We start from the raw sequence: 23,157 nt of genomic DNA, 5'->3' as shown, positions 1-23,157 counted from the left end.
TTAAACTTCTTCAGATTGTCTTTTCTCTCTACCTTTGAATCCTTCTTGGCCTCAAGGGACCACCTTGCCTTCCTCACCTACAGAAGATGATTGAATTGTTGGAAGTTAGCCAGTTCTACTGGACCAGAAAAGGAGAAGCTATATATTGTGCCAGGCCAACTATGACACCTTTATTGAATAAAGGCTATGTCTTTTATTGCTCTTTGTCTCATAACTCAGTAACTACTTTCAGTTTGTTGCATTTTATTATGTGTGCCCCTGGATTTCCTCCTCTTACATCTTCACCCAAAAATTATCTTGCTCATTGCTCCTAGTTATACTGTCAAGTGGTTATTGTACTTGGTCTGCCATCACAAGAAATTTTGAATGCTGACACAGTGGTAGATTATGGTCTAAGGACATTGCCACAAGAGAGTAGGACCATAGGCACATGTATGTATATTCCTCATATCCTTCTTCTCTAGCTGGTGATAAAGGAAGCTCTCCCCACCTTTTGGCGTAGTGCAATGTCTGGTATGTGGTACCACAGCATATAAAGTGAAATGGCTTGAAGTGGTGATGTGGTAATATTAGAAAAAATATACTTTTCTATAGTCTTCAAGGAACAACAACCACTTTCTTTTTTTTTATTTATTTAGTCTTTTGTGTTTGACAACTTCTTATCCTGACAAAAAAAAAAAAAAAAAAAAAAAAAAGGAAAGAAAAGAAAAGAAAAAAAAAAAGGAAAACTCAGGTTTTAGGGTCTCCCCTGCACAACCAGCCAGTTGTATGGTCTAACTCAAACTTCTGAACTCCTCAGTCCCTAGAACATATCCTTCAAAACTGTATGTTAGCTAAGCTAAGATGGGACTGAGATTTCCTTGATTTTGGTCTGCAGCATTATCTCGCTTCATGTGTTCTCCACAGTGGAAGCCATTCCATTGAGAAATTCTAGGGGATTTTGGTGACATGAAACAATAATAGAGGATTAGTTTCCCTGTTAAGACTCCTAGTGATGAAAAAAAAGATTATGTCAGTGGGAGAGGGGGATGGATAGAGCAAAGAACTTAACATCATATACCTTGACGACGTATGGCAGAAGATCCTGCCATCCAAAGTCCTCCATGTCAGGGCTGCCGTATAAAGTCCCCTGTTTGCTCTGTTTTGCTGATGGTTGCTGCAACTTTAACAGAGAAATACACAGCAAGAAAGAGTCAGCCAATAGGTAAAGCGAGGCAAGTCTAATCTAATCTAATCTATGAGAGTCTGACACCAGTTGGTTTGGAATCAGCATCTGTTCTGGGGTTTTGTTTTTTGTTTGTTTCTTTAGGAAAGAAATAAGTTCTCTGAGTTGAAATGTAAACATGTTTTTCAAAAGAACGTTTAGGAGTAGAGAGTCAAATGCTAACAGGTGATGCTGTTGTTGCTGTTCAAAACACATCTACTGTTGCTCTCCATACAGGTTTATCCAGTCTGAGGTTTCATGGCTTTCTGCACCGCAGGCCAGGTATCTGCTGTAGTTCTCTGAAGCTGTAATTATTACACCTTGTGCCTTCAAGGCACAACTGAATACAAAAGGGCCAAGCCTGAAAGCAGAGGAAGAAGGAAGTCTCTGCTAAAAAAAATTACCAGCGATTTCTGAACCTTTTTCTTGTTTTGTTTTATTTTAGGTAAAGCCATGAATGTTTTGTGTGTGTAGAAAACAATGAGAACTTAAGCTCAACCACTCTCCTGTTTTAAATGAAAGCAGAGCAAAAAAAAAAAAAGAAAAAAGACACATGGAACACAAATGGTATTTTGCAAGAGTAAAACATCCTGGAAATGAGTGAGGAAGCGATGTCAGAGACTAAGATTACCATCTATTAGGCAGCTCTTTTAGATGTGCTGGAGGTAGGCAGATAGTGGTTGTCTTCCTGTACTTCTGTGTCATTCAACATACATTTCCTTGGGAGTATTTTTTTAATTTTGAACTGATGCTATACTCTATTGCCAACTTGTTTTTCTTTTGAAAACAGATAGGTTACACAATCCAGTGCCAAGAAGCTGTCAAGCAAGCCTGTAGCATACTATTATAGAGATAAAACAAAAGCAAAAGAAAGTAGGTCATTACGTTTTATTTGTTGAGCAGAGTCTGGCTTTTGGTGGTACTAGCCTATATTGAACCCAGTAAGAATATAGTCCTGAAAGCTTTGAAATGTAGTGCCTCCAGCAATACATTCTCTTGGCAAATATACCTTGATTTTTCCACATTTGAGATTCAATGTAGACTGAAAATCGAGGGTGTTATCTGAAACTGTAAATGGCCATCCAAACCAGAAGCAAATCAGAGTCTAGGACACTGCAGAAAGCAAAAGTAGGAGTGATATGGAGGTAGGGGTATGGAGAAGAATGAGGTTGACTTAGGAGCATTGCTTTTCTCCATTACTCTGGAAGATGTGGAGGATGCTTGTGTACTGCTTTGGCTCTCAGTGAACCCAACCTAAGTGACTGAAAAACAGATGTGTAAGCACGGTGACTGTATGTCAGTAGGTATGTGTATGCAGGCAAGCATGCATTTCAGTGCAGATAAGGTTTTGTCAGGTTGGTGGCCAAATTAAAGCAGTTTAAAAAAAAAAAACGACAACAAAAAAAAACAAAAAAACAAAAAAAAAAACCAAAAACCATAAACTAGACCCAAAAAATGTTCACTGTCAAATCAGCCTAAAGCTAAAATCTTTCTAACCATTGATACCAGTCGAACTGCTTTCTCTGCCAGGGGCCAGGAGCAGATCCTCCAAACAAGTCTAAAGGAATGCGTGCAAAAGCAAAGTGTGAAGGGTGTGTACAGGGCAGTGCTTCTCCCCACAGACCTCCCTGCTCAGCTGCTGGCTGTTAGGGGCTTCGGAAACCCAAGTGTAACAGCCCTTCCCAGACCTGTCTCCTGTGAATTTGTTCAGCTTCTCTTTGAACATATTTCTACCTTTGGCTTTCCCAGGATCCTGCAGCAGTTTAATTACGCATTGTGTGAAGAAGCACTTCCTTTTGCTAAATTTAAATCTGTAGGCCTCTCAGGCTTACAGCTGGCTGCCTTCCTCCCCGCAGCTCTTGCCTTCTGAGTGTGGTGAGGTGTCAGCTAGTCAGGATGCCATAAGATTCTCATGGCCTTCCTCAGCCATCTGCTTTCTAAACCAAGAAAAGGCTTTCCTCCCATGGAAGCCATACCATTTCTCCACTTATCCTTGTCCTCCCTTCTGCAATTTTTTCTGCCATATCAGTCTATAGAAAAATGCTTTGCTCTGCTTGTCGAAGGATAAATACTGTCAAGCTGAAGAGTTCTGCTAGCTCCATATTTTTCAGCTCGCTGGTGCACGTCATGCAAAACTGCAGTGCTGTAACCATCTTTTTGTATCTTTTTGTGTTCTAGCCCACCGTATTTAAAAAAAAAAAAATCTACACAATCTATTATTAAAGTTTTTCAGGGTCTAGTTTGGCTGTGAAACTATTTCAAACTTTTTTCTGCAGAGCAATTAGTTGGGCTTTTTTTTGTTTTTTTTTTTAATTGGAGATCCGTTCCTAACTCCAGTACTACTTTGCCCCAGTCCTCCCAAAGTCCCACAACATCTACCAGTAATCTCTTCTACCAGCAGGAGTTGATACAGCTCTCCTTGAGTTTTGCAGTATGGTTCCTTAGGTATCTGGTTGTATTGGGTACCTGAAATTTTCTGGATGTGTCTCTGGGCATCCTGGTTTGGTGGTTGGCCACCCTACACATAGCAGGGGGTTGAAACTAGATGATCATTGTGATCCTTTTCAAGCCAGGCCATTCTGTGATAAATATTACTGAGTTCAGTAGCATCGACATTAATTACTTGATAGTTTCACCTCCTTCCACCTTCTCCATCTGTCATGGGGCAAAACAAGTATCTGCCTCACTTGTATTTTTCCTTTGTTCTCAGCACATGAGTTTCTAGAGCTACCTTATCTGTACATTTGCCTGAAATTTCCCAATCATTCCCTTCATAATTTACTGCTATCATATTTGCTCTCACTTACTATCCCCTATAGCACATTAGGTGTCTCTTACTCCTCATAGATCTCTGTGCTTTGTCTGTATCTTCCTCTTCACCTCAGCTTCCGTGGACTGCAAAATTTGGAGTCTTGCTTACTTAAAGATAAAAAAGACTAACACCCAAACCTCCTTTTTCCCATGCTTATATCTTCTCCCTTCCTGGCTTTCCTACATTCTGACAGGGTTTGCTCCCTCCTCTCAGAGACTCCAAACATATGGAAGCAATGCAAGATGAAAGGAAGTTATCTATACTGTAGCAGCCATCATGATGAGAGTAACACAGGCAGAACATTAACTTTTGTGTAAAAGAGACTGTTGTGAGACCAAGGTTTGAATGTGTAAAACAACATGTCTTAATGCTGGGAATGAGTGCTAAAGGTGTGAGTGCTGCCAGTTGTACTTGGAAAAGCAGGAAATTAGTAGGTACATTGTTATGACAAGCAGTTACAAGGAAGCGATATGAAATACTTGGCTGGGCTTGAAATACTTATCTTCTTCATGGGTGCAAGGTATAATACTACAGAAATAGTGAACTCATTGGTATTAGTTTCTTATCAATCTCATGTACATGATTTTTAAAACATGACTACTGAGTTCAAGTGTGCAACTTTAATAGGGTATAAGTTATAAAAGTTGAAAGACCTTGGGCAGCTTGATCTGGTAGGTGGCAACTCTGCCCACGGCATGGGGTTGGAACTGGATGACGTAAAGGTCCCTTCCATCCCAAACCATTCTGTGATTCTATGATCAGTCATTACCTAAAACTGGACCTCTTTAACCTTTCATGAACTGATGACCTGAAATCCTGGGACACCAATGCTATTAGATGCCACATGGGCTGGCTTCTTTAAACAACACTGTCATTGGTGCTTCCCTCATTAAGAGGCAGAGAGATGTCTATTGGCTCACAATGCGAAACAAAATTTATGGCAATCATTTCCAGAAAGAAGAATGGAGTATAGCACTGAAAGCCATGACTGCCAGTCTTAGGAGGAGAAGCAGAATCTTAAGAGACCCTTTCTTACCTAACTTTTCTCATGCCACCTAGCAAAAGCTTTCTAAACATTTTGTGTTTGTGCTCTTCAAAGCTTTCGCAGGTTTACACGATCTAATAGTGTAACAACAGCTGTGCAAGCAGACCTGGATTTCCATGAGAACTTTGAAATAATCGACCCTCAAGAGGACAATTTGTGTTCTGGACAAATATCAAGACAATTTTCACGAGATGCAAGCACCTCTACCGTTAGCATACAAGGGTCAGGAAACCATTACCATGCGTGTGCAGTGGATGATGACTTTGAGACAGATTTTGACCCGTCTATTTTACCTCCTCCTGACCCCTGGATTGACTCTATCACTGAAGATCCCCTGGAAGCTGTTCAAAGGTCAGTGTGCCCACGAGATGGCCACTGGTTTCTGAAGCTACTGCAGGCAGAGAGAGACCGTATGGAGGGCTGGTGCCAACAGATGGAGAGAGAAGAACGGGAAAACAACTTACCTGAGGACAGTAAGTAACTGACTACAGTAATATTGCAACTTGGAAAAAATTGTTTAATACAGGTCAAACTGAGTCCTATTAATTCATTACTGTGCCCTTTCTTATCTACCCAATGAAGCTATGGTCATAATTCTCAAAAGGACTGTGTGTGTATATGCAGTAATACTTATTAAATTTGATAGAGCAAATGCTTGACGCTTCTGAAACTCAATAGATATTTTGGGATTGCAGGTAGGAGATTGTGGTTAGGGATCTTGCAGTGTGAAGATTTCTTAACTCTTCTAATTTATTTGAAATGAAAGGAAAAAGGAAATGAATTAATAATAGAAAAAACTCTACTCTCAAACTTATTAGAAATGGATAAACTGTTTCTGTTGGAACTTTTCATTCAGCCCAGAGTAAGAAATGACCGTAGAGAGATTTGATCAGTTACACAGTACTGTAAGTAACTGGAAATTGACTAATAATGGAAAATATTAGATAGCTTTAGCATTTACATTAGCATGTACATTCAGGTTTTCTATTCCTACAAAATTCTATTATATAATTGATTAGCTATTTCCTCTGAGGGAAAATACAGAAGGATTAACCTTCAAAGCGTATCCAGCATCCCCAAGTTTTAGAGTATTTGAATCTCATTTTTAATTTATATCATCAACAAATTCAAAATGTCATTGAGCATGTATCAGAATACAAGGGTTTCAATTTGTCAGTACACAAGAAATAAAGCAAAAAAAAAAAAAGGTATAGATTGAAAACGATGTTTGCGCACATCATAAATAGGTAATATCAAACATTTGTAAGTCTAAGTCAGAAAAACACACTTGCTTTCTGTTTGCCGCAACAACCAGCGTGAAAAGTGATATGTATTTGATTTGTCCACCAAAGCAGCCACTCACCTTAAAGAAAGGATGTGTGAATTTTATGGAGCTGGTGCATGCAAAATGCGTACATCTGTATGCAGAATTTTCTCTCTCTGATATATGATAGTTTGGAAGGCTCTTCTTTTAGGTAGTGGTGGGAGAAGCCAGTTGTGGGGGAGACAGGTGAAGCTGGGCTGGCTGTCCCCAGCACTCTTTGTAGCATACATGGCATGTATGGGTTATTTGTGGTGTGTCATGTGGGTTGTTTCACCTTTGGATTTTTCAAGCCAGCTCTTCCTGTGAAAGCAGGAGGAGAGGGGTCATCAAGGCTCTGATGCTGCTGGCCACTCAGGCACTGGGCAGCTGCCTCCAGTGAGGGTTTGACATGTCCTGCTCTACCTGGTGCCAAGGGAAAACATATGGTAGGGCTACACACTGCCCACTCAAACAAACAAAAACTCGCTCGTTCCAAAGCCAGCCCCAAATTATGGCATTTTATACACCTACAAACTTTGAAGAGAGGGAGAGGACAGAAGTATGTGGTTTGGTTTTGCTGGAAAAAGTGCAAGTGGAGCAAGGAGTGCATCCTTTGTTCCAACCTGACATCAGCAGCAGTGTTTGGCCAGATAACTGAGTAATGAGAGCATGCGATGAGTGAGGCTCCTTGGACACGGCGGCAGCTGACAGAGGGCTTGCTCCCCCAGCACTGCCCGTAAAGCAATTCCGTTGCCCACAGACAATGCAGCCCTTGTGCAAAACAGCTGCCAGGGACCAGCCCACTGCGGCCTGCCAGGAGAAGGGTGTGCTGCAGGGGGTCGCGGGCGCTGTTGGGCTGGGAGGGAACCCAGCAGTGGGCCCAGTGCTCCGAGCCCAGAACGGAGTGTGCTGCTGTGTATGGGAACAAGTGCTGGGGTGGTGGCTGCCCGGTGAAATGCCTATATAGAAAGGAAGATAGCTCCCCTTGTGCCATGAATTATTTATTGGCTGGTATGCTCTGGTCTTATCTGAAATCATTTTCTGATAAAACTGTAGCATGCATAACAGGCAGATGAATTGCACTCACACTTCAGGCTGGGGTACCCGATAAGACTTCTCCATATTTTATTGGCATGGGGGTGTTAGCTACCAGCTCTACTGCTCTCCTTAAAATAAATCGATAATAAAAATGCTATTTGACATGTGAGGCTAAACATGCTGTAAGAACAGACTAAAGCTTAGGATCAGCCCCATGGCTCACTCTGCCTTTTGCTGGATTATTGCTGCTGTGTTTGACACATGTGGGTGTTTGTAGCTGTAAGAGCCACAGGATTGCATTCTGCACAGTGTCAGATGCTTCCCATCTGGGTTGTAACGTAACTCCTGCTCTGAGACATCCATTGAAAGCGGACGGCGGGGCCTGGTGCTCCACAAATCTGTGCAGTATGGAGATAGTTGTGAAGCAAGTCATGCTGATGATATACCAGTTAAAATGGGAAATCAAGGCTCTGACCAGATGTGTTGCTAGCTGCCTTGTGTGTAGGTTGTTCTTCTCTGGGCTGGTCTGACAACAAAGACTGACCCCAAATCTGTTAAAGCCTCCAAACCGGTGTCTCCACAAATGCAGCCAGTATTGGCAAATGAAGCTGTTTGGGTGCTCTCTGCCAACCTGCAGACGCTGGCTGTGCACCTTTGTCCCCATCCACTCCCATCTTCATTTCTTCCCGGAAGGGCCTTACCTACACGAGTGCTTTTCTGAGGAAAAGTATCTCTGAGATGGCAGCCATGTTGGGTGGTGGAGAAAGAAAGAGAGAAATCCACAAACAGTGAAAGAAGTTAGGGAAAAGACGTGAAGTGTGCTAGTAAAAGCCAAGTCAGAGAACACATGGAAATTTCTGTACTCCCAGTGAATAGCATTTACTCATGCAGACTGCCCTATTAATTTAAATGAGATCACTGCTATAAGTAAATATGGTTCTAAGCAAAGCCTGCCTGCTCCGAAGTTTGTTCCATGGCTATTTTCTCCTTAATAGCTCAGCTTAAGACCTGAGCAATAGCTTTAACTTTGAATTTCCTGGCTTTTGTCATGCTTGGCGTCATTTAAATGTAGATCTGTCAGGATGAATAGGCTAAAACACTGGCCCATCCTTGCTTGGGAATGGGTTGTGACAGCTCTATGGCAGGATTGCTTCATATGCACAGTGTGCAGCTGACATCTGCAAGGCAAATGTCATCCCAGGCGCCTGCCACTCTGCTTCTGTTCCTGCCCCTGGGTCCTGGGACAGGGCTGGGAGCCTTGCTCCTTGCTACCTGCCGACCAGCTGTTGGCTCATCTGGACCCTTTGCTACCCACCAGCCCGCCGCTGGCACATCTAGACTCTTTGCAGCCTGCCAGCCAGGTGCTGGCTCATCTTGGCTCCTTGATGCTTGCCGGCCAGGTGTTGGCACATCTGGGTTGCTTGCTGCCTGCCAACCAAGTGTTGGCACATCTTAGCTCCTTGCTGCCTACTGGCAAAGTGTTGGCACATAAGGTCATCATCAAGCTGCAGCCCAAAGCTCTTCCTTTGTCACTCTGGTACGCATTGGCAAAGCTGAAATGCTACCAGTTGGTGTGCTAAGACTCAATAATGCATCTGTTCCTCAAAACTCCCTGCATTATCTGTTATGGCTTATTGCATCACATCAGTCTGATAGTTTTATCTTGTTTTCTTGTGTTCTGTCACCGTCATTACATGCAGTCTCCTCTCAGGGTAAGGAGGGTGACAATATCACCATTTATTTGCTTATGGCTGAAATGATTTTACTGTCATTTCATTTCTTTTCCCACAAAAAGCCCCCAGTGGGTCCTATCCCATTTTTGGAACTATGAGAAGTAATCACATGTTGCTTAAACAGCACATAGTCCGAGCTTGTACTTCATTATGCTTTCAAAGAGCAACAGGCAAGGGACTGAGAGACATCAGGAAATTCCCTGGCATGTGTCTGTCCCAGAATCATGTTCTGAGACCCCTGATCTGGAATAACAATGGTGAGGAGACTGAATTGTGTTAAAATAGCCGTATCAAAGTAACAAAGCTGTTCTTACAGAACAGATACATCTTCCTATTTCTTAAAAGTTGCTGCAGGAGATAACTGGATTTACATGGAAGGAAGTCAAAGCGGAAAAAAAAGAAAAAAAAAAAAAAAAAGCAACAGACAGGCAAACAAAAACACTGCAGTACACACTTCTCCCCCCGGGGATGGGGTGACAACAAAGCATATGATGGATGTTAATAACATTGCTTAATGCATTACTGGAAGGCATTCAGATCCAACAGTGCTGAGTGTGCTGTATAACCCTGTATAGAATAGAAAGCAGGCATGAATAACATTATATAGGTGTTTATCTCTGTTATGATTGCATCTTAATGGGTTGGTATGCTTTGTTGTTACTTGGTTTCGTATATTTTGTTTGCATCGCATTAGCTGAAAACATCAATTTGAATGTTTATATGTTTTTGTCCTGTACCCCTTGCTTTCTCTGGTTCTTTTCTAATACATATTATCTATCTTCGCAATTCCATTTATTTTTTTCAGGATATGGCTTTAATTATTTTCTGCAAAGAAAGTGTCAGGGGCTGTTCTGAGTCTTTGTTACTTTGCTACTCTTTAATCTTTCTCTTTGGCGATGGAGGCTTTGACTAAGTAAAAGAAACGGGAAACACAAAAAGCAACACGAGTTTGGAAGCAGAGCTAAGGCTTTGATAAGGCTTTGCACCTTGTGGAGGGACTCCTTCCTTTCAGTCTTTTGCATGCTTTGTCTTTTTTTTTTTTTTTTTTCCCCTAACTCCCGTGACCGAGTTGGTTGTTGACTGGTTGCACATTAACAGGCTGCTTGCACTGGAGGGGCGAGGAATCAGTGACACTTGACTAGATACAGCCGCCGCCACAGCAGAAATGGCAACAATAGGGAACAGCATCAGCATGCATCCCACAGTCAGCTGGGATGATGGGTTTTCGGCAAACAGCCAGTCGCTAGGCAGCCAAGGACAAGGGCTTCCTTCTCCCTCTGCTGAGATCTCTGAATATTAAGCTCTTCTTCCCCCAGAAGAAGGAGCCAGCAAGGTGTGTTTATATCCACTGCTGCTCAGGACGTGACCGCCGCTTGGTTAACACAGGCATCCAGGAGCAGCCCGTCTCATCTGCTTTCTCCTCCCAAGAAGCCCAGAGACCATTTTTTCTCCTCTGCTCAAGTCCTGGGAAGCATCGGAGTGGCGGAGCTCCAGATGAGGCAGCTGTTCCCAAATATACTCAGTGGGAAGAGTTTTCATAACAATGGGAACCACATGAAAGCTGGCAGAGAAGCTCCTCCCACTATTGAAGAGCCCTTTCAGTTGAGTGGTTTGCATATTGGGTTGCATAAATGACTAGACACACCAAGGGGTCCATTTTCAGCACTGTGCGCATAGAATTAGACACGCAAGCCTTGCTAACAATAATGAGAGTTGTGTGCAAAACTCCCTGCGCAATATGCTGAAAATATTCTGCACAGTGGATCTTCCAGCTCACGGCAATTTCCTGGCAGCTCAGAGCAGAGTTCTGGGAACAAAATGAAAGTCTGGGCTCTGTGTGTGTTCACAGAGCCCTCTCCTTTAGTCCTCTAAAAGATGTGAAAGGAATCTCTCCCCTCTTTTTTTTCTTTCCTTTGTATGTCTAGAGTGGAAATGAACTCTGCACCCCACTTTTTCTAAAGGATGGAGCTTTAAGACTATTGATGCACTGCTGTGCATCTGGTTTGGGTTGGTGGTGGGTGTTGATGCCAGCTTACCCAGCATGTGATCCGCGGGTGAATCCCTTGGAGATGCCTTTCTCTTAGCAAGCATTGCATGGCCACATTCTGATCACACTCTGCAAACACGTGCTGCAGCTGCTTGTAGGACTGTGAGACTCCTAACATATTGTTAGAAGGGCTAGGTCAAAGTAGGTCAAAGTTGCCTCTTTCCCCTCTCCCCCCCACTTTTTTTTTTCTTTTCTTTTTTTCTTTGTAGTAAGTCAAAACATTTAGCAGTACTTTCCCAGTGGAGCTCTGCCAACTCTGCATTTGGTTTTGCACACAATTGACTACTCAAGGAACGGTGCAGAGCTGTGGAGCAGTATATATCTTCCATTTATGCCAACAATTCATCTCCCTGAGCAGTCCACTCCATTTCTCTCTTTCCTGCCCTTCCCTCACCACTGGAAAATTGTCTTGGAGAAGCTGCTCTGGTTACATGATGCCTGGGATAGTGGGTAATGTTGATGTTGATGAGTAGAACTGATGGTGAAAGTTGTTGTTGTTCATGGTTTTCACTAATGAGGTGGTAATTATTTTTTTATTATGTGGTGTTAATTTTTAAATCACTCTTTAAACAAAGAGTTAAGGGATAATAAGTTGTTTCAGCTGGGAGGGAAACACCTGCCTTCAGTACAGAGCAGCCCTGGACAGTGCTGTTCTGCATTTAAAGGCAGAAGCCACTTCCAATAGTGCTTATGAAAAAAAAAAAAGCCTCAGAGGGTCTGGATGAGATTCATCAGTGTGCTCTACAATCCCCAATCCCTTTCTCGCATTCCAACTGAGCAGCCTGAAAACACAGCATCACTTACTGCATGAGATGGTAGACTGCAGCTCATAGCTGCAGTGATTTCTCTAGCCATGTACTTAGTGTCAGCTTTGGAGAGCTGTGTGCCATTGTGCAGAAAGCTAGGTTTGTGTTCACAATTTGTGTCCAGTGTTAGTTAGAGATGTAGTCTTTTTGAGTGCTTTCCACACAGGGTTCAAAAGATGGTGACTACTTGTATCTGTCCTATCGTGAAAGAGCCCTGTGGTAGTTAGGAGTTACTTAATTTCAGAACAAGAAGCAGCTGTAGCAACAGATTAACATTTAACCAATGTGTGATGCCCTGAGAAACCTTACAGCCTGCCTTGGCCTGATGCAGATCTATCTTCAAGTTCCTCAGCTTCCCCATAACCTGTGTTGGAAAACCAGCACTGCCTCCTGTGTGGCTTTACCTCTCATTTTGTAGGCTTTTAGTTGCCTGCAGCAAGGACAGCATTATGACTTATGCTTCTTTTTCTCTTAGTTCTAGGGAAAATCCGAACTGCAGTGGGCAGTGCCCAGCTCCTAATGGCCCAGAAATTTTACCAGTTCAGAGAACTTTGTGAAGAAAACCTGGTATGTAACTTTTCTGATAAATACTGTTGCGTTTCTCTTACTAACTGAAGAGCTATGAACAATCTTACCTTAAAGTAGACCATTGTCTGACCAGCAACTTTTGCCAGTAGAGGCCTTGTTATGAAACTTGGGAGTAAGTCTATCAGAATTGGTGACGTTGATGGGAGTTTTGCTAATAGTTAAAGATCCTGAAAATAAAGGGAAAAAAAATCTTGGTGAGATATCACTGAAGTTCTGTCTATCCTTTCATATCTGAGCTCAGTTTGTATGGGCACAGAGATAGGTGGGTTCCTTCTCAGGGTATTCCAAGGTAGACCAGAGGTCTCATGAGTGGGGCTTTCCCACACGACACCAATGCCACCTCTATTCAGCAAGACAGAAATAGCAGGAAGTCAGATCCTGAATGCTGGTGCCATGTGTTTCAATGCCTGAACAGCAAAAGAGAGAAAAGTAATTCCACAAGTTGTAAAAAGGCAAAGAGGCAAAAAGACAGTGTGTTATAATCATGATAACCATATATAATTTGTGTATGCCCCTACTATTACTATCAATCTATTTACTATTTTTATGCTGTTAATAGTGGCAGCATCAAAATGATATTCATTATAATAAATAGATATATATCTTATATTATGTGTCTAAAACAATATTCTCTAAAATGGCAGTGCTTACAAAAAAAAAGTCAGACCTTTAAGTTAACAATCCATCCTTGCACATTACATGGATTTAATTCCCAATTTTGACCCAAGTTCCTAGAAACCCAAAAAGCACAGTGTTGTATTCTGTCATCACAGAGCAGGGAAGGCACACCCTGGGACACTCACCATAGTGACCATCTTCTACTCCACTTAATACACCCCTGAAAATCCAGACCTGTACCAAAATCTGCCTGCAGTAGGCAAATGCAACAGAAATCATTTCTGTCTGAATGAGCCTTCCAATTCTTAATAGAAAAATTGAAAAAGCTATCAGGTCATGCAACGTTGTAAATAAAATCCTGCAACTGGGCAACATGCTGATGTCAAACACTAACAAAAAATAGGAATGCATGTATAATCTCTGTTCTCCTTATGAATCTGAAATTAAATGCTTTATTGTTTTCTACAGTTGCTGCTTTTATAGTATAACCACCCAGTCAAAGTCAGTGTTGAGGTGAAAAACACAAATAGTTGGAAATGTCCTACAAAAGGCAACTGACTGGTGGGTTTGTTGTTCCTGAGGTGAGGGAGAAGACTTAAGCACGGAGTAACATTTGAGCCATATAAAACAACACGCAGGGCCTAATAATAATTTATTTTTGCATTTATACAATTCATGTATGCTCACGCAAAACTTCCAGAGCTAAGCCACATCAAAGGGACATAGGACAGAAGAGGACTTCTAGCTGTGCTGCTTTAGGGATGCTGATGTTCCCAGACGTTCTGAGGATACTCTGAGATTGAATGATCCTTGTGGGTCTCTTCCAGCTTGGAATATTCTATGATTCTATGATGAAGTGAACTGAGTTTGCACAATGCCGAGCAGCCTCACTGCACTGAGTTTCATTGAGTTATCACCTTGCATATGCGGGACAAACCTACATGCTGAGGCCCATGAGTTTGAAAGTGAGGATAAGCCGCATCTGCTTGAAAACCCTCAATTTGATGTAGTGCTCCTGATGTATTTGATAGACACCCAGCTATCCAGCTTCTCTGTGGTCCTGGGACAGCTGTGGGTCAGCACATCTCTCTTTCCAAAAACATGCCTGAAAAAATGGGATTACTGTAAGTTTTTCACCCTGCAGATATTACTTTTGTAAAAAAACAAAAAAAAAAAACCAAAAAAAAAAACCAAAAAAACAAAAAAAAACCACAGAACTGGCCCTACGTTTCTGACAGGTAACTTTACCTGAAATTGTATGTTTTTCTAGCTCTAAGATTCAGAGTATGGAAAAAGTGCTCATTCACTTGTTTGTCACTATCTGCACACACAGCAACTATACGCTTGCACAGGTATCAATCATCCTACCAGCATAAATATTGCAGGGAACCCTACCTCATTAAAGTGAAGAGGAGGCTGGCAATTAAATTCAGTGTGTTCAGGTTGCCACCTTTGAACCCACTGGTGGTGCCTGGGACCCATGGGGGCACAGTGTCTTGGTGCTGCCCTCTGGCTCTGGCAAGAGGTCTCTGTTGTTTGTGTCTCCCTGATGGTTTGGATCTGCTGAAACTGCTTTGCTAGCAAGATTTGCAATCATTTACACAAATGCTTTACATTAAGAGATACTAAAGCCAAACTGTTGTTTTTTTTCCCTTCTTCTCTTGTACAGAATCCTAATGCACATCCACGGCCAACCTCCCAGGATTTAGCAGGGTTTTGGGATATGCTGCAGTTATCCATAGAAAATATTAGTATGAAATTTGATGAACTTCATCAGTTAAAGGCCAATAATTGGAAACAGATGGATCCTCATGACAAGAAGGTAGAACATTGTAGATTTTGTATGCTTCATTTAAAACCCTGCACAAACACTGGACAAATTAAATAGGCCTCTGTGTTACAGCGTTGACGTTAAAAATGTGAAATGAAGCTCATATCAAATTAATTTCATTGTAATAACAATGTTTACATAATAATCATCTGGGATATTATCTGTAATATGTTTCAGGCATATTTTTAAACCAAATCTGTCTTTGTGAATCGGATAATGGGAATGTAGTACTTTGTTAAGTTTTACATTTAATCATATTAGACGATCAATCGTTGGAAGCAACTGCCTTATATATTGATTCTTAAAATTAAATAAATCACATTTACGGTTCACATTATTGCATATAGCAAGAGTTCTAGGTTGTGTTACTGAAAAAAAAGAGGGAAGCACTGTAACCATCGCTGACTTGATAACCGTATTACAAACAGAGCGATATCAAAAATATGCCTTCCAAAATATCACATGAAAGAACTCCTACATCTTTTTTGTTGTTGTTGTTCATTTGTTGTTCCTTTTTTGTTGTTTTTTGTTTTGTTTTGTGGGTTTTTTTGTTTGTTTGTTTGTTTTGTAATGGGGTGGTTTCATAAATGGGTCCACTTTGCTGGTAGCGCTGTTTACCCAAGAGAGCATAAAAATCATCTCGAGTGTTGGGCTTCTTAAAAAATGTAGTAGTCTTGTGTCACCATGAAAAACTACAACATATCCAAGTGTGAGTCACCTTTCACTTTTCACTCTCATTCGGCTCCATTGCCTTATTTTTCTCCTCACTATCTACATCAAGACAAACAGCACCGGAGTAAGCCAAAATACACAAATGTTTCAGCCAATACTTTAAAGTCAGACCCATTCCTAAAGGAACCATGGGTCCCATGTCCTGTCATGCTCCTATAGGTATGTAATATGATGACTGAATCTCCTTTAGACTGATTGTGACCAGTCTGATATCAGTGAGTAGAGCAAGCAGGTAGGAAAACAAGAAGGAGGGGACAAAACCTCTAGTGGTTCTGCTAGGTGTCCGCACTCATTGTCAGCTCATTTCTGATGACCAAAGTGGCATTTTCTTTTGGGCAGATAATAACAGTATTGAATCCCATTAATCTTGCAGCAGGAAGTTTGCAAAGGTAATGCTGGTAGAACTGTCCCTCTTCCGATCAACACTAAATACTAGTTCATTAGGAGTGCCATGCTCACACCATTTGTGCACACCTAGTGTTTTGTAAAGGGATGTGTGGGAATGTGTTTTCCTAGACCAAGGTACTGAAGGCAAGTCATTTTATTATTTATCTTCTTTTTTTTTTTTCTTTTCAATATCTGTCAGAAGAGGAAGTTATAAATGTCAAACATGCATGCACAGAAATGCCGATGTATGGTCTTTCATTAGTTTATCTAGTCAAGCGGGAAGGCCAAGTGTTTTTAATTGCAGAGTAAGAAATGAGAGCTTTCCTTGCAAAAACGTGCTTTTTGTTCGCTTCTGAAAAAGATTTCAAGGAGTTTCTAACAAAAAGAATATAACGGGTTAAAGGAAGTTGTGTTGAATAAATGGACCTATGGTAAGCAGGTAGAGATTTTGCTTTTTAAATAATTACACTGACTGTGTCCCTGGTTCAATTAGCATTTGTCTATGATTTTAAATGAAAGAGATCATCTCCTTTCTTAAATACTTAAAAAAAAAAAAAAAAAAGAAGAAGAAAGAACTTTCTGTGGAATTGATATTTGCAGTTGCCTTTGGCCTTTGCCACTGGTCCCTTTTAAAGCAGCACAGATTAATCCTTGGATGGAGAGAAAGAGCAAAGTATGAATAAGTGTAACTAAGCACCTTTATCTTTCGAGCCGTGAACGCTGTTGTGATCAGCATAAGAGAAAACGCAAGGGCAGAATGGGACCTTTGTAGTATGATAAAATCCCTCCGCTCAGAGGCCGTGTTCACAGTTGGAAGGGGATGTAACTTAAAAGACAATCTAATTAACTTGACAAAGTCTTTGTGGCTGCCTGAAATTCAGACCTGAATACACTTTTCTTTTCCAGGAGAGATCCCGCTCTGATTTTTTTTTTTTTTGTATGCACACACCAGGCTGTACATAATAGTCCTCCTTGTCACTCGCGTAGCTGGAGCTAGCCGCCACTGTGATGATTAATGCATGTTCTCTTCATGGCTTTTAATTTTTTCCTACCGGTTTTTCAAGCTAGAGCTGACTGTAGGGTGGCATGTCTATTTAGCAGGAGGCTGGGGTTTATGCGTTTGCACAGTCAGACTCAAAGAGGGGGCTGTGGGGGGCAAGTTACTAAGCTATATGAAATATGTGCCTGACTATATGTTTCATGTTTTGGATGGTTATTGTTCCGATGCACCAGCCGCAGGCAGCTAGTGGTTGGGATGCCGAGCCCAGTGCATCTCAGCGCTGCCACAGGCCCACCTTGTGCCACATGCGTGCCGTTTTTAAGGGCCGAGGTGACGCACACGTCCCGGCCCCGTCCAAGGACGGCCCTCAGCCGAGGTTGTTACCAGCCGCAGGAGCCAGGCTGCCGGGGCCACGCTGCCGAGAGCGGGATTTATTCCTCAGCCGCGTGGAGCGGTGCCAGTGGTACGAGGCCGTGCCTGAGATGCTCTCCTCTCTAGCTCAGTTTCTAGCCAGTTGACTGAAGACTAAAGGGCAGATAGGAGCTAACAGACCATAGGTAAAATGTGTGTTCTAACTACTGACGCGTCCTAGTTTTTCCCCCCTTTCCCTGAGAAGCTCTATAATGCCATTAACCTTCTGCTTTGATCAGGAGAGAAGGGTCCCTCCTCCAGTGCCAAAGAAGCCATCGAAAGGTCAGGTGCCGCTCATCCGGGAACGCTCTCTGGAGAGCTCGCAGCGTCAGGAGGCCCGCAAGCGGCTGATGGCTGCCAAGCGCGCAGCGTCCGTCCGGCAGAACTCAGCCACCGAAAGCGCCGAGAGCATTGAGATATACATCCCCGAAGCCCAGACCAGGCTATGAAGGGATCCGACCAGGAGGACTCTCTCTGGCAAGACAAGTCTCCTGTACAATCTGCCCCTCTAGGCTCCTGCTCCAGGTCACCGCCACCAAGTACTTGTACCTCCTCCTCCCTCTGCTCCACCCCTCTCCCTGCTCTCTGTACGCAGTCCCGGTGACCCCGATGAATCCCACCACCGTGCCGTAGTTGTCGGTTCTCCGAGAGATGTCCTCTAACCACCCTTGCTTCCTGAAGGTTTGCCCATGTCACCATGATGCTTTGTCACATGTACTGATGCTGCCACCTCGCCTCATGTAAACGAGTACGATCCTTTTTCTGTTTGAAGTGAATAAATGCGGCGCTCGGATCCCCATGCACACGCGCACCTGTACAGTAGGCTCCATTTAACCCACCCATGACCTTTAGTCGATCTAAAGCTAGCCTGTCACCTAGTGTACAGCAATATCCAACTGCAGGGGATTTTGGAAATTTCAGTCACGCAGGGTGATCCTTTTGGACTCTGCCGTCTTCCTCTAAAAGATGAAAGGAGCTATGACTCAGATTCCCCTTTCTTTTATTGTTTTGTTTTGTTTTGTTTTTAAAAAAAAAACAGATGGCGCACTTTATTCTAAACCTCCAAATCACACCTTCTCACCTGATTTTAAGGAGTCACCAACGGGGGAGAGCAGTCGGGGTGGGAGTGGGGAGGAGGGTAAAAACACAGACCTGGGAGTGAGAAATGAAAGCGTATCCCGCAGATGGGATGGTGAGGGATAGAAAGATCCCAAGGAAAGATGCCTGCACACTCACAGCTGCACAAACTGCCTCATTTTTATTTCATCAATCACTACTTAAACATTTCAATCAGCAGAAGATTGTAAATTCGATCTTCCAGGGAAATAATCTATTTTGAAAGGCAATAAAAGAGTGAAAAGGAAGGAAATAAGAAGCAAGGACAGTTGAAGATAATATAAAAGAAGGATTTTCTTGTCCAAGTGTTAAGAATTTTTAAAATTGTACTGTATTGTCAATTCCTCTTGTATTGTATTGTATGGATTATATTGGTTTAAAAAAAAAAAAAAAAAAAAAAAAAAAACTTGTTTCATTGATGTCTTACTCTTGGTGGGATGATCCGATCTCGCACATACACACAGCCACACACCAACACCTGTCAGCCAGTTGTACACGGAGCCTGCCATGCTCTTCTAGGCGAGGCGTTGCATTATCCACAGCCAGTTTATGCCACCGTGCAGACTGCTCCTCACCATGCAGTCCGTATCTAGGTGTAAGGTTCTAAAACAGTCTCCTCCTGATAGTATAAAGTACCACCCGACCAAGAACAATAAAGTATTTTTCACAAGTTATGGGATCGGTATGAACTTAATTTTGTTCCATGACAAGCCTTCCTTCCCCTGCTTCTGCCATTGTTTCACAGTCACAAAAAATATGCATCCCAAGTAGTCCATTAATACTGGGGGTAAATCGTAGACAATAGGGCTGGAGAGGAGTGAGGCTCTCAGCCTGGCCTCCTCCAGCCCAGGCGGGGGCTGCTGCTCCTGCATACTGGCGGTCAGGCGCTGGGCACACCACCCCAGGAAGGCCTTGTGCCAACAGCAGGAAAGCCAGGCAAGCTGCACACAGCACAATGGGCACACGTGCGGGTGGGCGGCTGGGTGCGACTCGTGCCTCCCTGCTTTCTGCTGGTAACAGAGGGTTTGGCCAGTGCAACTGTGCCCAGGGTCCCAGGAGCAAAGTTCTCATGACCCTGCACTATCTTTGCCTCCATGAGGGAACCCACGAAGGAAGGTGGTGGCTCTCCACTCCCGCTGGGGATAGGCCTAGGGACAGCTGCCCTGGTGGTGCAACATGGTGTGCACGGTGGCCCCAGACCAGTGCAGGCTGCCTGTGCCCTTCACTGTAACAGCTGGGCTGGCCTGACCAGGTCTCACCATAGTGCTGGCATCATTCTGCCACTTGCGCTTCAGAGCACTGAAAATTGTCGTCGACGAGCAAAGCTCTTGCTAAAAGTATTCTTTGAGGTCATGCCAGACAGCTTCTTTTCCTACGACATCATAGCCAGGTGCTAATTTAATTTTATTGAAGAAAATAAGAGAGGTAATAGGTTCTGGCACCAGGTATTTTCACGAAAGCATACTAAAACCACTAGAGAATTTGCTACCTCTCAAAGCCATTGATATCTGAGCTATGTCTTTATAAACAGGGCACAACTACTTACTGCTGTGGTTTACAAGATAAGGGCTAATAATTTAATATATAAAAGACTTTTAACTAGAGTAATTGGAAATCCAGTGTAACCCTTGAGTGCTTTGTGTTATAGGAGCTTGGAAAGGCTTGACCCTCTCAGCACCCAAATACCTGTGTGTTTGCTAGTTTTGAAACACTCCATCTGACTTTGAGCAGTAATGAAATAACACCGTGTTTGCAGTATGTAATAGTGCCAACTGCCACTTTGAGCATATCGTCACGTTAAGCATTAATTTTTTGGAACTCATTTGTACCGAAGTATACAAAGCTGTATTCAGGTGAGAGTCTGCGTTCACAGCCGTGTCTCAGATTATTTAGTTTCGTGGATGTTTTATGAAAGATGAGTTAAGATTTTGGTTGACAAGTGGCTACAGAAATTCCTATCTAGCAAAAGCCCCCCCTTACAAAGCAGAGAAGGGAAAACTGGCTAGTCTTGTACGTGATGAATTATTGTATTTGTATATCACAGAATATTTTCATATATATTTTAAATGAATCTATTCTTAGGTGAATGCCTGTTAGCACATTTGGCTCCAGGGAGAGAATTATAACGTTTGCTTTGTTTTTTAGCAAAGTTTTAAGAATACACCCAAGACCAGTAAATATAGAAGATAATACTTCTGCCCCTAGAATGCCACTAGTTAACCACTTGACTCATTTACTGACACGAATATACAACTAGTATATTTGCTGGATCATCTGTTTTAGTACAATTTGTAACTACTTGTTTCAGTCTAACCTGCCCGGTGTATATTCAGAATTCCTATATGTTATTTCACTTTGGTACTAAGGTCTTTCTTTCTCTCTCTCTTTCTTTCCTTCTTTTTTTTTTTTTTTTTTTTTTTTTTTTTTGGCTTGGGAGAAATTTTAGAAAAGGTTGTTTTTGTCTCCTGCTTCAGAAGTTAAAAAAAAAGAAAAAGAAAAAGAAAAAAATCAGTATTTATTATATTTTTTGCAGATGTTTCCATGAAATTCTCATAATCTTTTTTTGTAAAGAAAGATGAAGAAATGGATTAAAGATTTTTAATATTTGAAAAGGTAAATAGAAATAATTTATTTGTAATATAGTTCAGTTTATTTATTCATGTTCCCTTAATGCTTTTATGTGCACTATCACTTTAATTTGAACAGAATCTTTGTGAAGTTTTGGGGGCTTTTCGTTTTAGTTTTGTTTTTTGGTTTTGTTTTTTTAAGGAAAAAGGTCAAAAGCGTGTTTTAAGTAATCGGGATGTAATTTGATGGCCTACCTGCATTCCCAAATGTTATTTTGAAAATGTTTCTAATATGAAACAAATGGCAAAAGAAAATTGAAAGCCTTTAGACAGAGGAGAGTGGTTTTATGGCATAACGATTTGGATTTCCATAGGATTATCTACCTAGATGGGTGTGTGGACAGGAAAATGTAAATAGATGAATGTTTCCCATAATGTAAAAAGAGCAAATTAATAAAATAATTAATGCACTGCTTGTAAGAGCTGTGGGTTTTCAATGTAAATTCACTCTTCCAGAACCACCAGAATGCTTCGCTTGATGTGGTCCAGGATAAAAGCATGACCAGCAGTGTGTTTCTCTTAAACAACCATTGCTTGAGACTGATTCCACAGAGCCTCCCACTTGCAGAACTTCTCACTGGAGCAAACCCCTCTGTGGTACCTTCCTGGATCCCCAGCAGAACCCTCACAGGCACTTCTACGTGGAGCCAGACCCCACAGAAGTGTCAGGGGTTGGCTGGTGGCAGCACTGAGCTATTTCATTTCAGCACACACTATCCTATGTGCTTCTTTCCAAGATAGCGCTGAGCAGGGCCCATCAGTGGTAGCTTCCCTTCGCCAGGGCCCTGCCTGCAGGCAGGGTTTCTCCCAGTCTGGGAAATCATGACAGCCATCAAATCTTGAACTGGGATTGTTAAATCTGGAGGAGACATAGGGATGTAGAGACCTTGTCAGTCTCTACAACAGCCTGAAAGGAGGTTGTGGCAAGTTGGGGATCAGCCTCTGCTCCCAGGTGACAGCAATGGATGAAAGTGAATGGCCTCAAGTTGTACAAGGGGAGGTTCAGGTTGGATATTAGGAGAAATTTCTTCTCAGAAAGAGTGGTGAGGGAGTGGCACAGGCTGCCCAGGGAAGTGGTGGAGTCACTGCCCCTAGAGGTGTTCAAGAGCTGTGTGGATGTAATACTGAGGGACATGGGCTAGTGTGCAATTTTGGTGGTAGATGGATAGTTGGACATGATGATCTTTGAGGTCTTTTCCAACCTTAATGATTCTACGATTCTATGACTGTATTCTATTTTCTGGATGGTGTTGTTCGTGTAACAGATTTAACACATTTCAGTTTATAAGCCCAACAGTTTACACGAACAGCACACCACAGTTGTACCATGTACCATTTATCTACTATTACACCCTCAGCACAGAGAAATCAGGAAGATTTATGTTCTAGAGGCAGGGAAACTTCTTACAGTTTGACAGCCACCAAGACCTAACGGTGGGATTTCCTTTCCTCTGCTGGAACTTACGTCCTCCCTGGTCACTCATAAACTGACAAACCAGAGATGGCCAAAACATGCTTAAATATCTAAAGACCTTTCTGCAGTGGCTGATATTTTCCTGCAATGAGAACACATCAGAGTGTAAAACAGCAAATATGCTTCAAACTATTCCCTCAGCAGAAGAATGATAAAGTCTGAGCCGTGGCTTACAGCCCTGCCATTTGTGCTACTTAAAGTAAACTTGATTCTTATTTATATTCAGCATTCCCTTCCAGCTCAATGTTCCCTCCAAATCATGAGCCTTCCTCAAGAGCATGGCTTGTTATCAGTTTGCTTGCCAAAGTCTGTTCTCTCCTGTTTTGGATACTTATATTTGCAGTATGCAATAGGCAAACAATACATTTTAACCATCACTTTGAAG

At 42.3% G+C, this 23,157-nt stretch overlaps 1 protein-coding gene across 1 annotated transcript in view; it reads left to right on the top strand.

Moving 5' to 3' along the window:
* The window catches only part of DLGAP1 (DLG associated protein 1), a gene marked incomplete at both ends in the record, with an annotated part of 129,908 nt that extends 111,904 nt beyond the window's left edge, over window positions 1–18,004 (top strand). Inside the window, 4 exons of the mRNA XM_079533714.1 lie at window positions 5,116–5,534; window positions 12,464–12,555; window positions 14,864–15,016; window positions 17,795–18,004. Of these exons, the coding sequence (XP_079389840.1) occupies window positions 5,116–5,534; window positions 12,464–12,555; window positions 14,864–15,016; window positions 17,795–18,004 (874 nt within the window). The remainder of the gene's footprint in view (window positions 1–5,115; window positions 5,535–12,463; window positions 12,556–14,863; window positions 15,017–17,794) is intronic.
* Window positions 18,005–23,157: the final 5,153 nt, after the last annotated feature.

Source organism: Tetrao urogallus, assembly GCF_951394365.1.
Source record: "Tetrao urogallus genome assembly, chromosome: 3".
Classification (NCBI taxonomy): domain Eukaryota; kingdom Metazoa; phylum Chordata; class Aves; order Galliformes; family Phasianidae; genus Tetrao; species Tetrao urogallus.
Note: the sequence above shows the minus strand (reverse complement) of the source record. Positions and strands in the feature narration are given on the sequence as shown.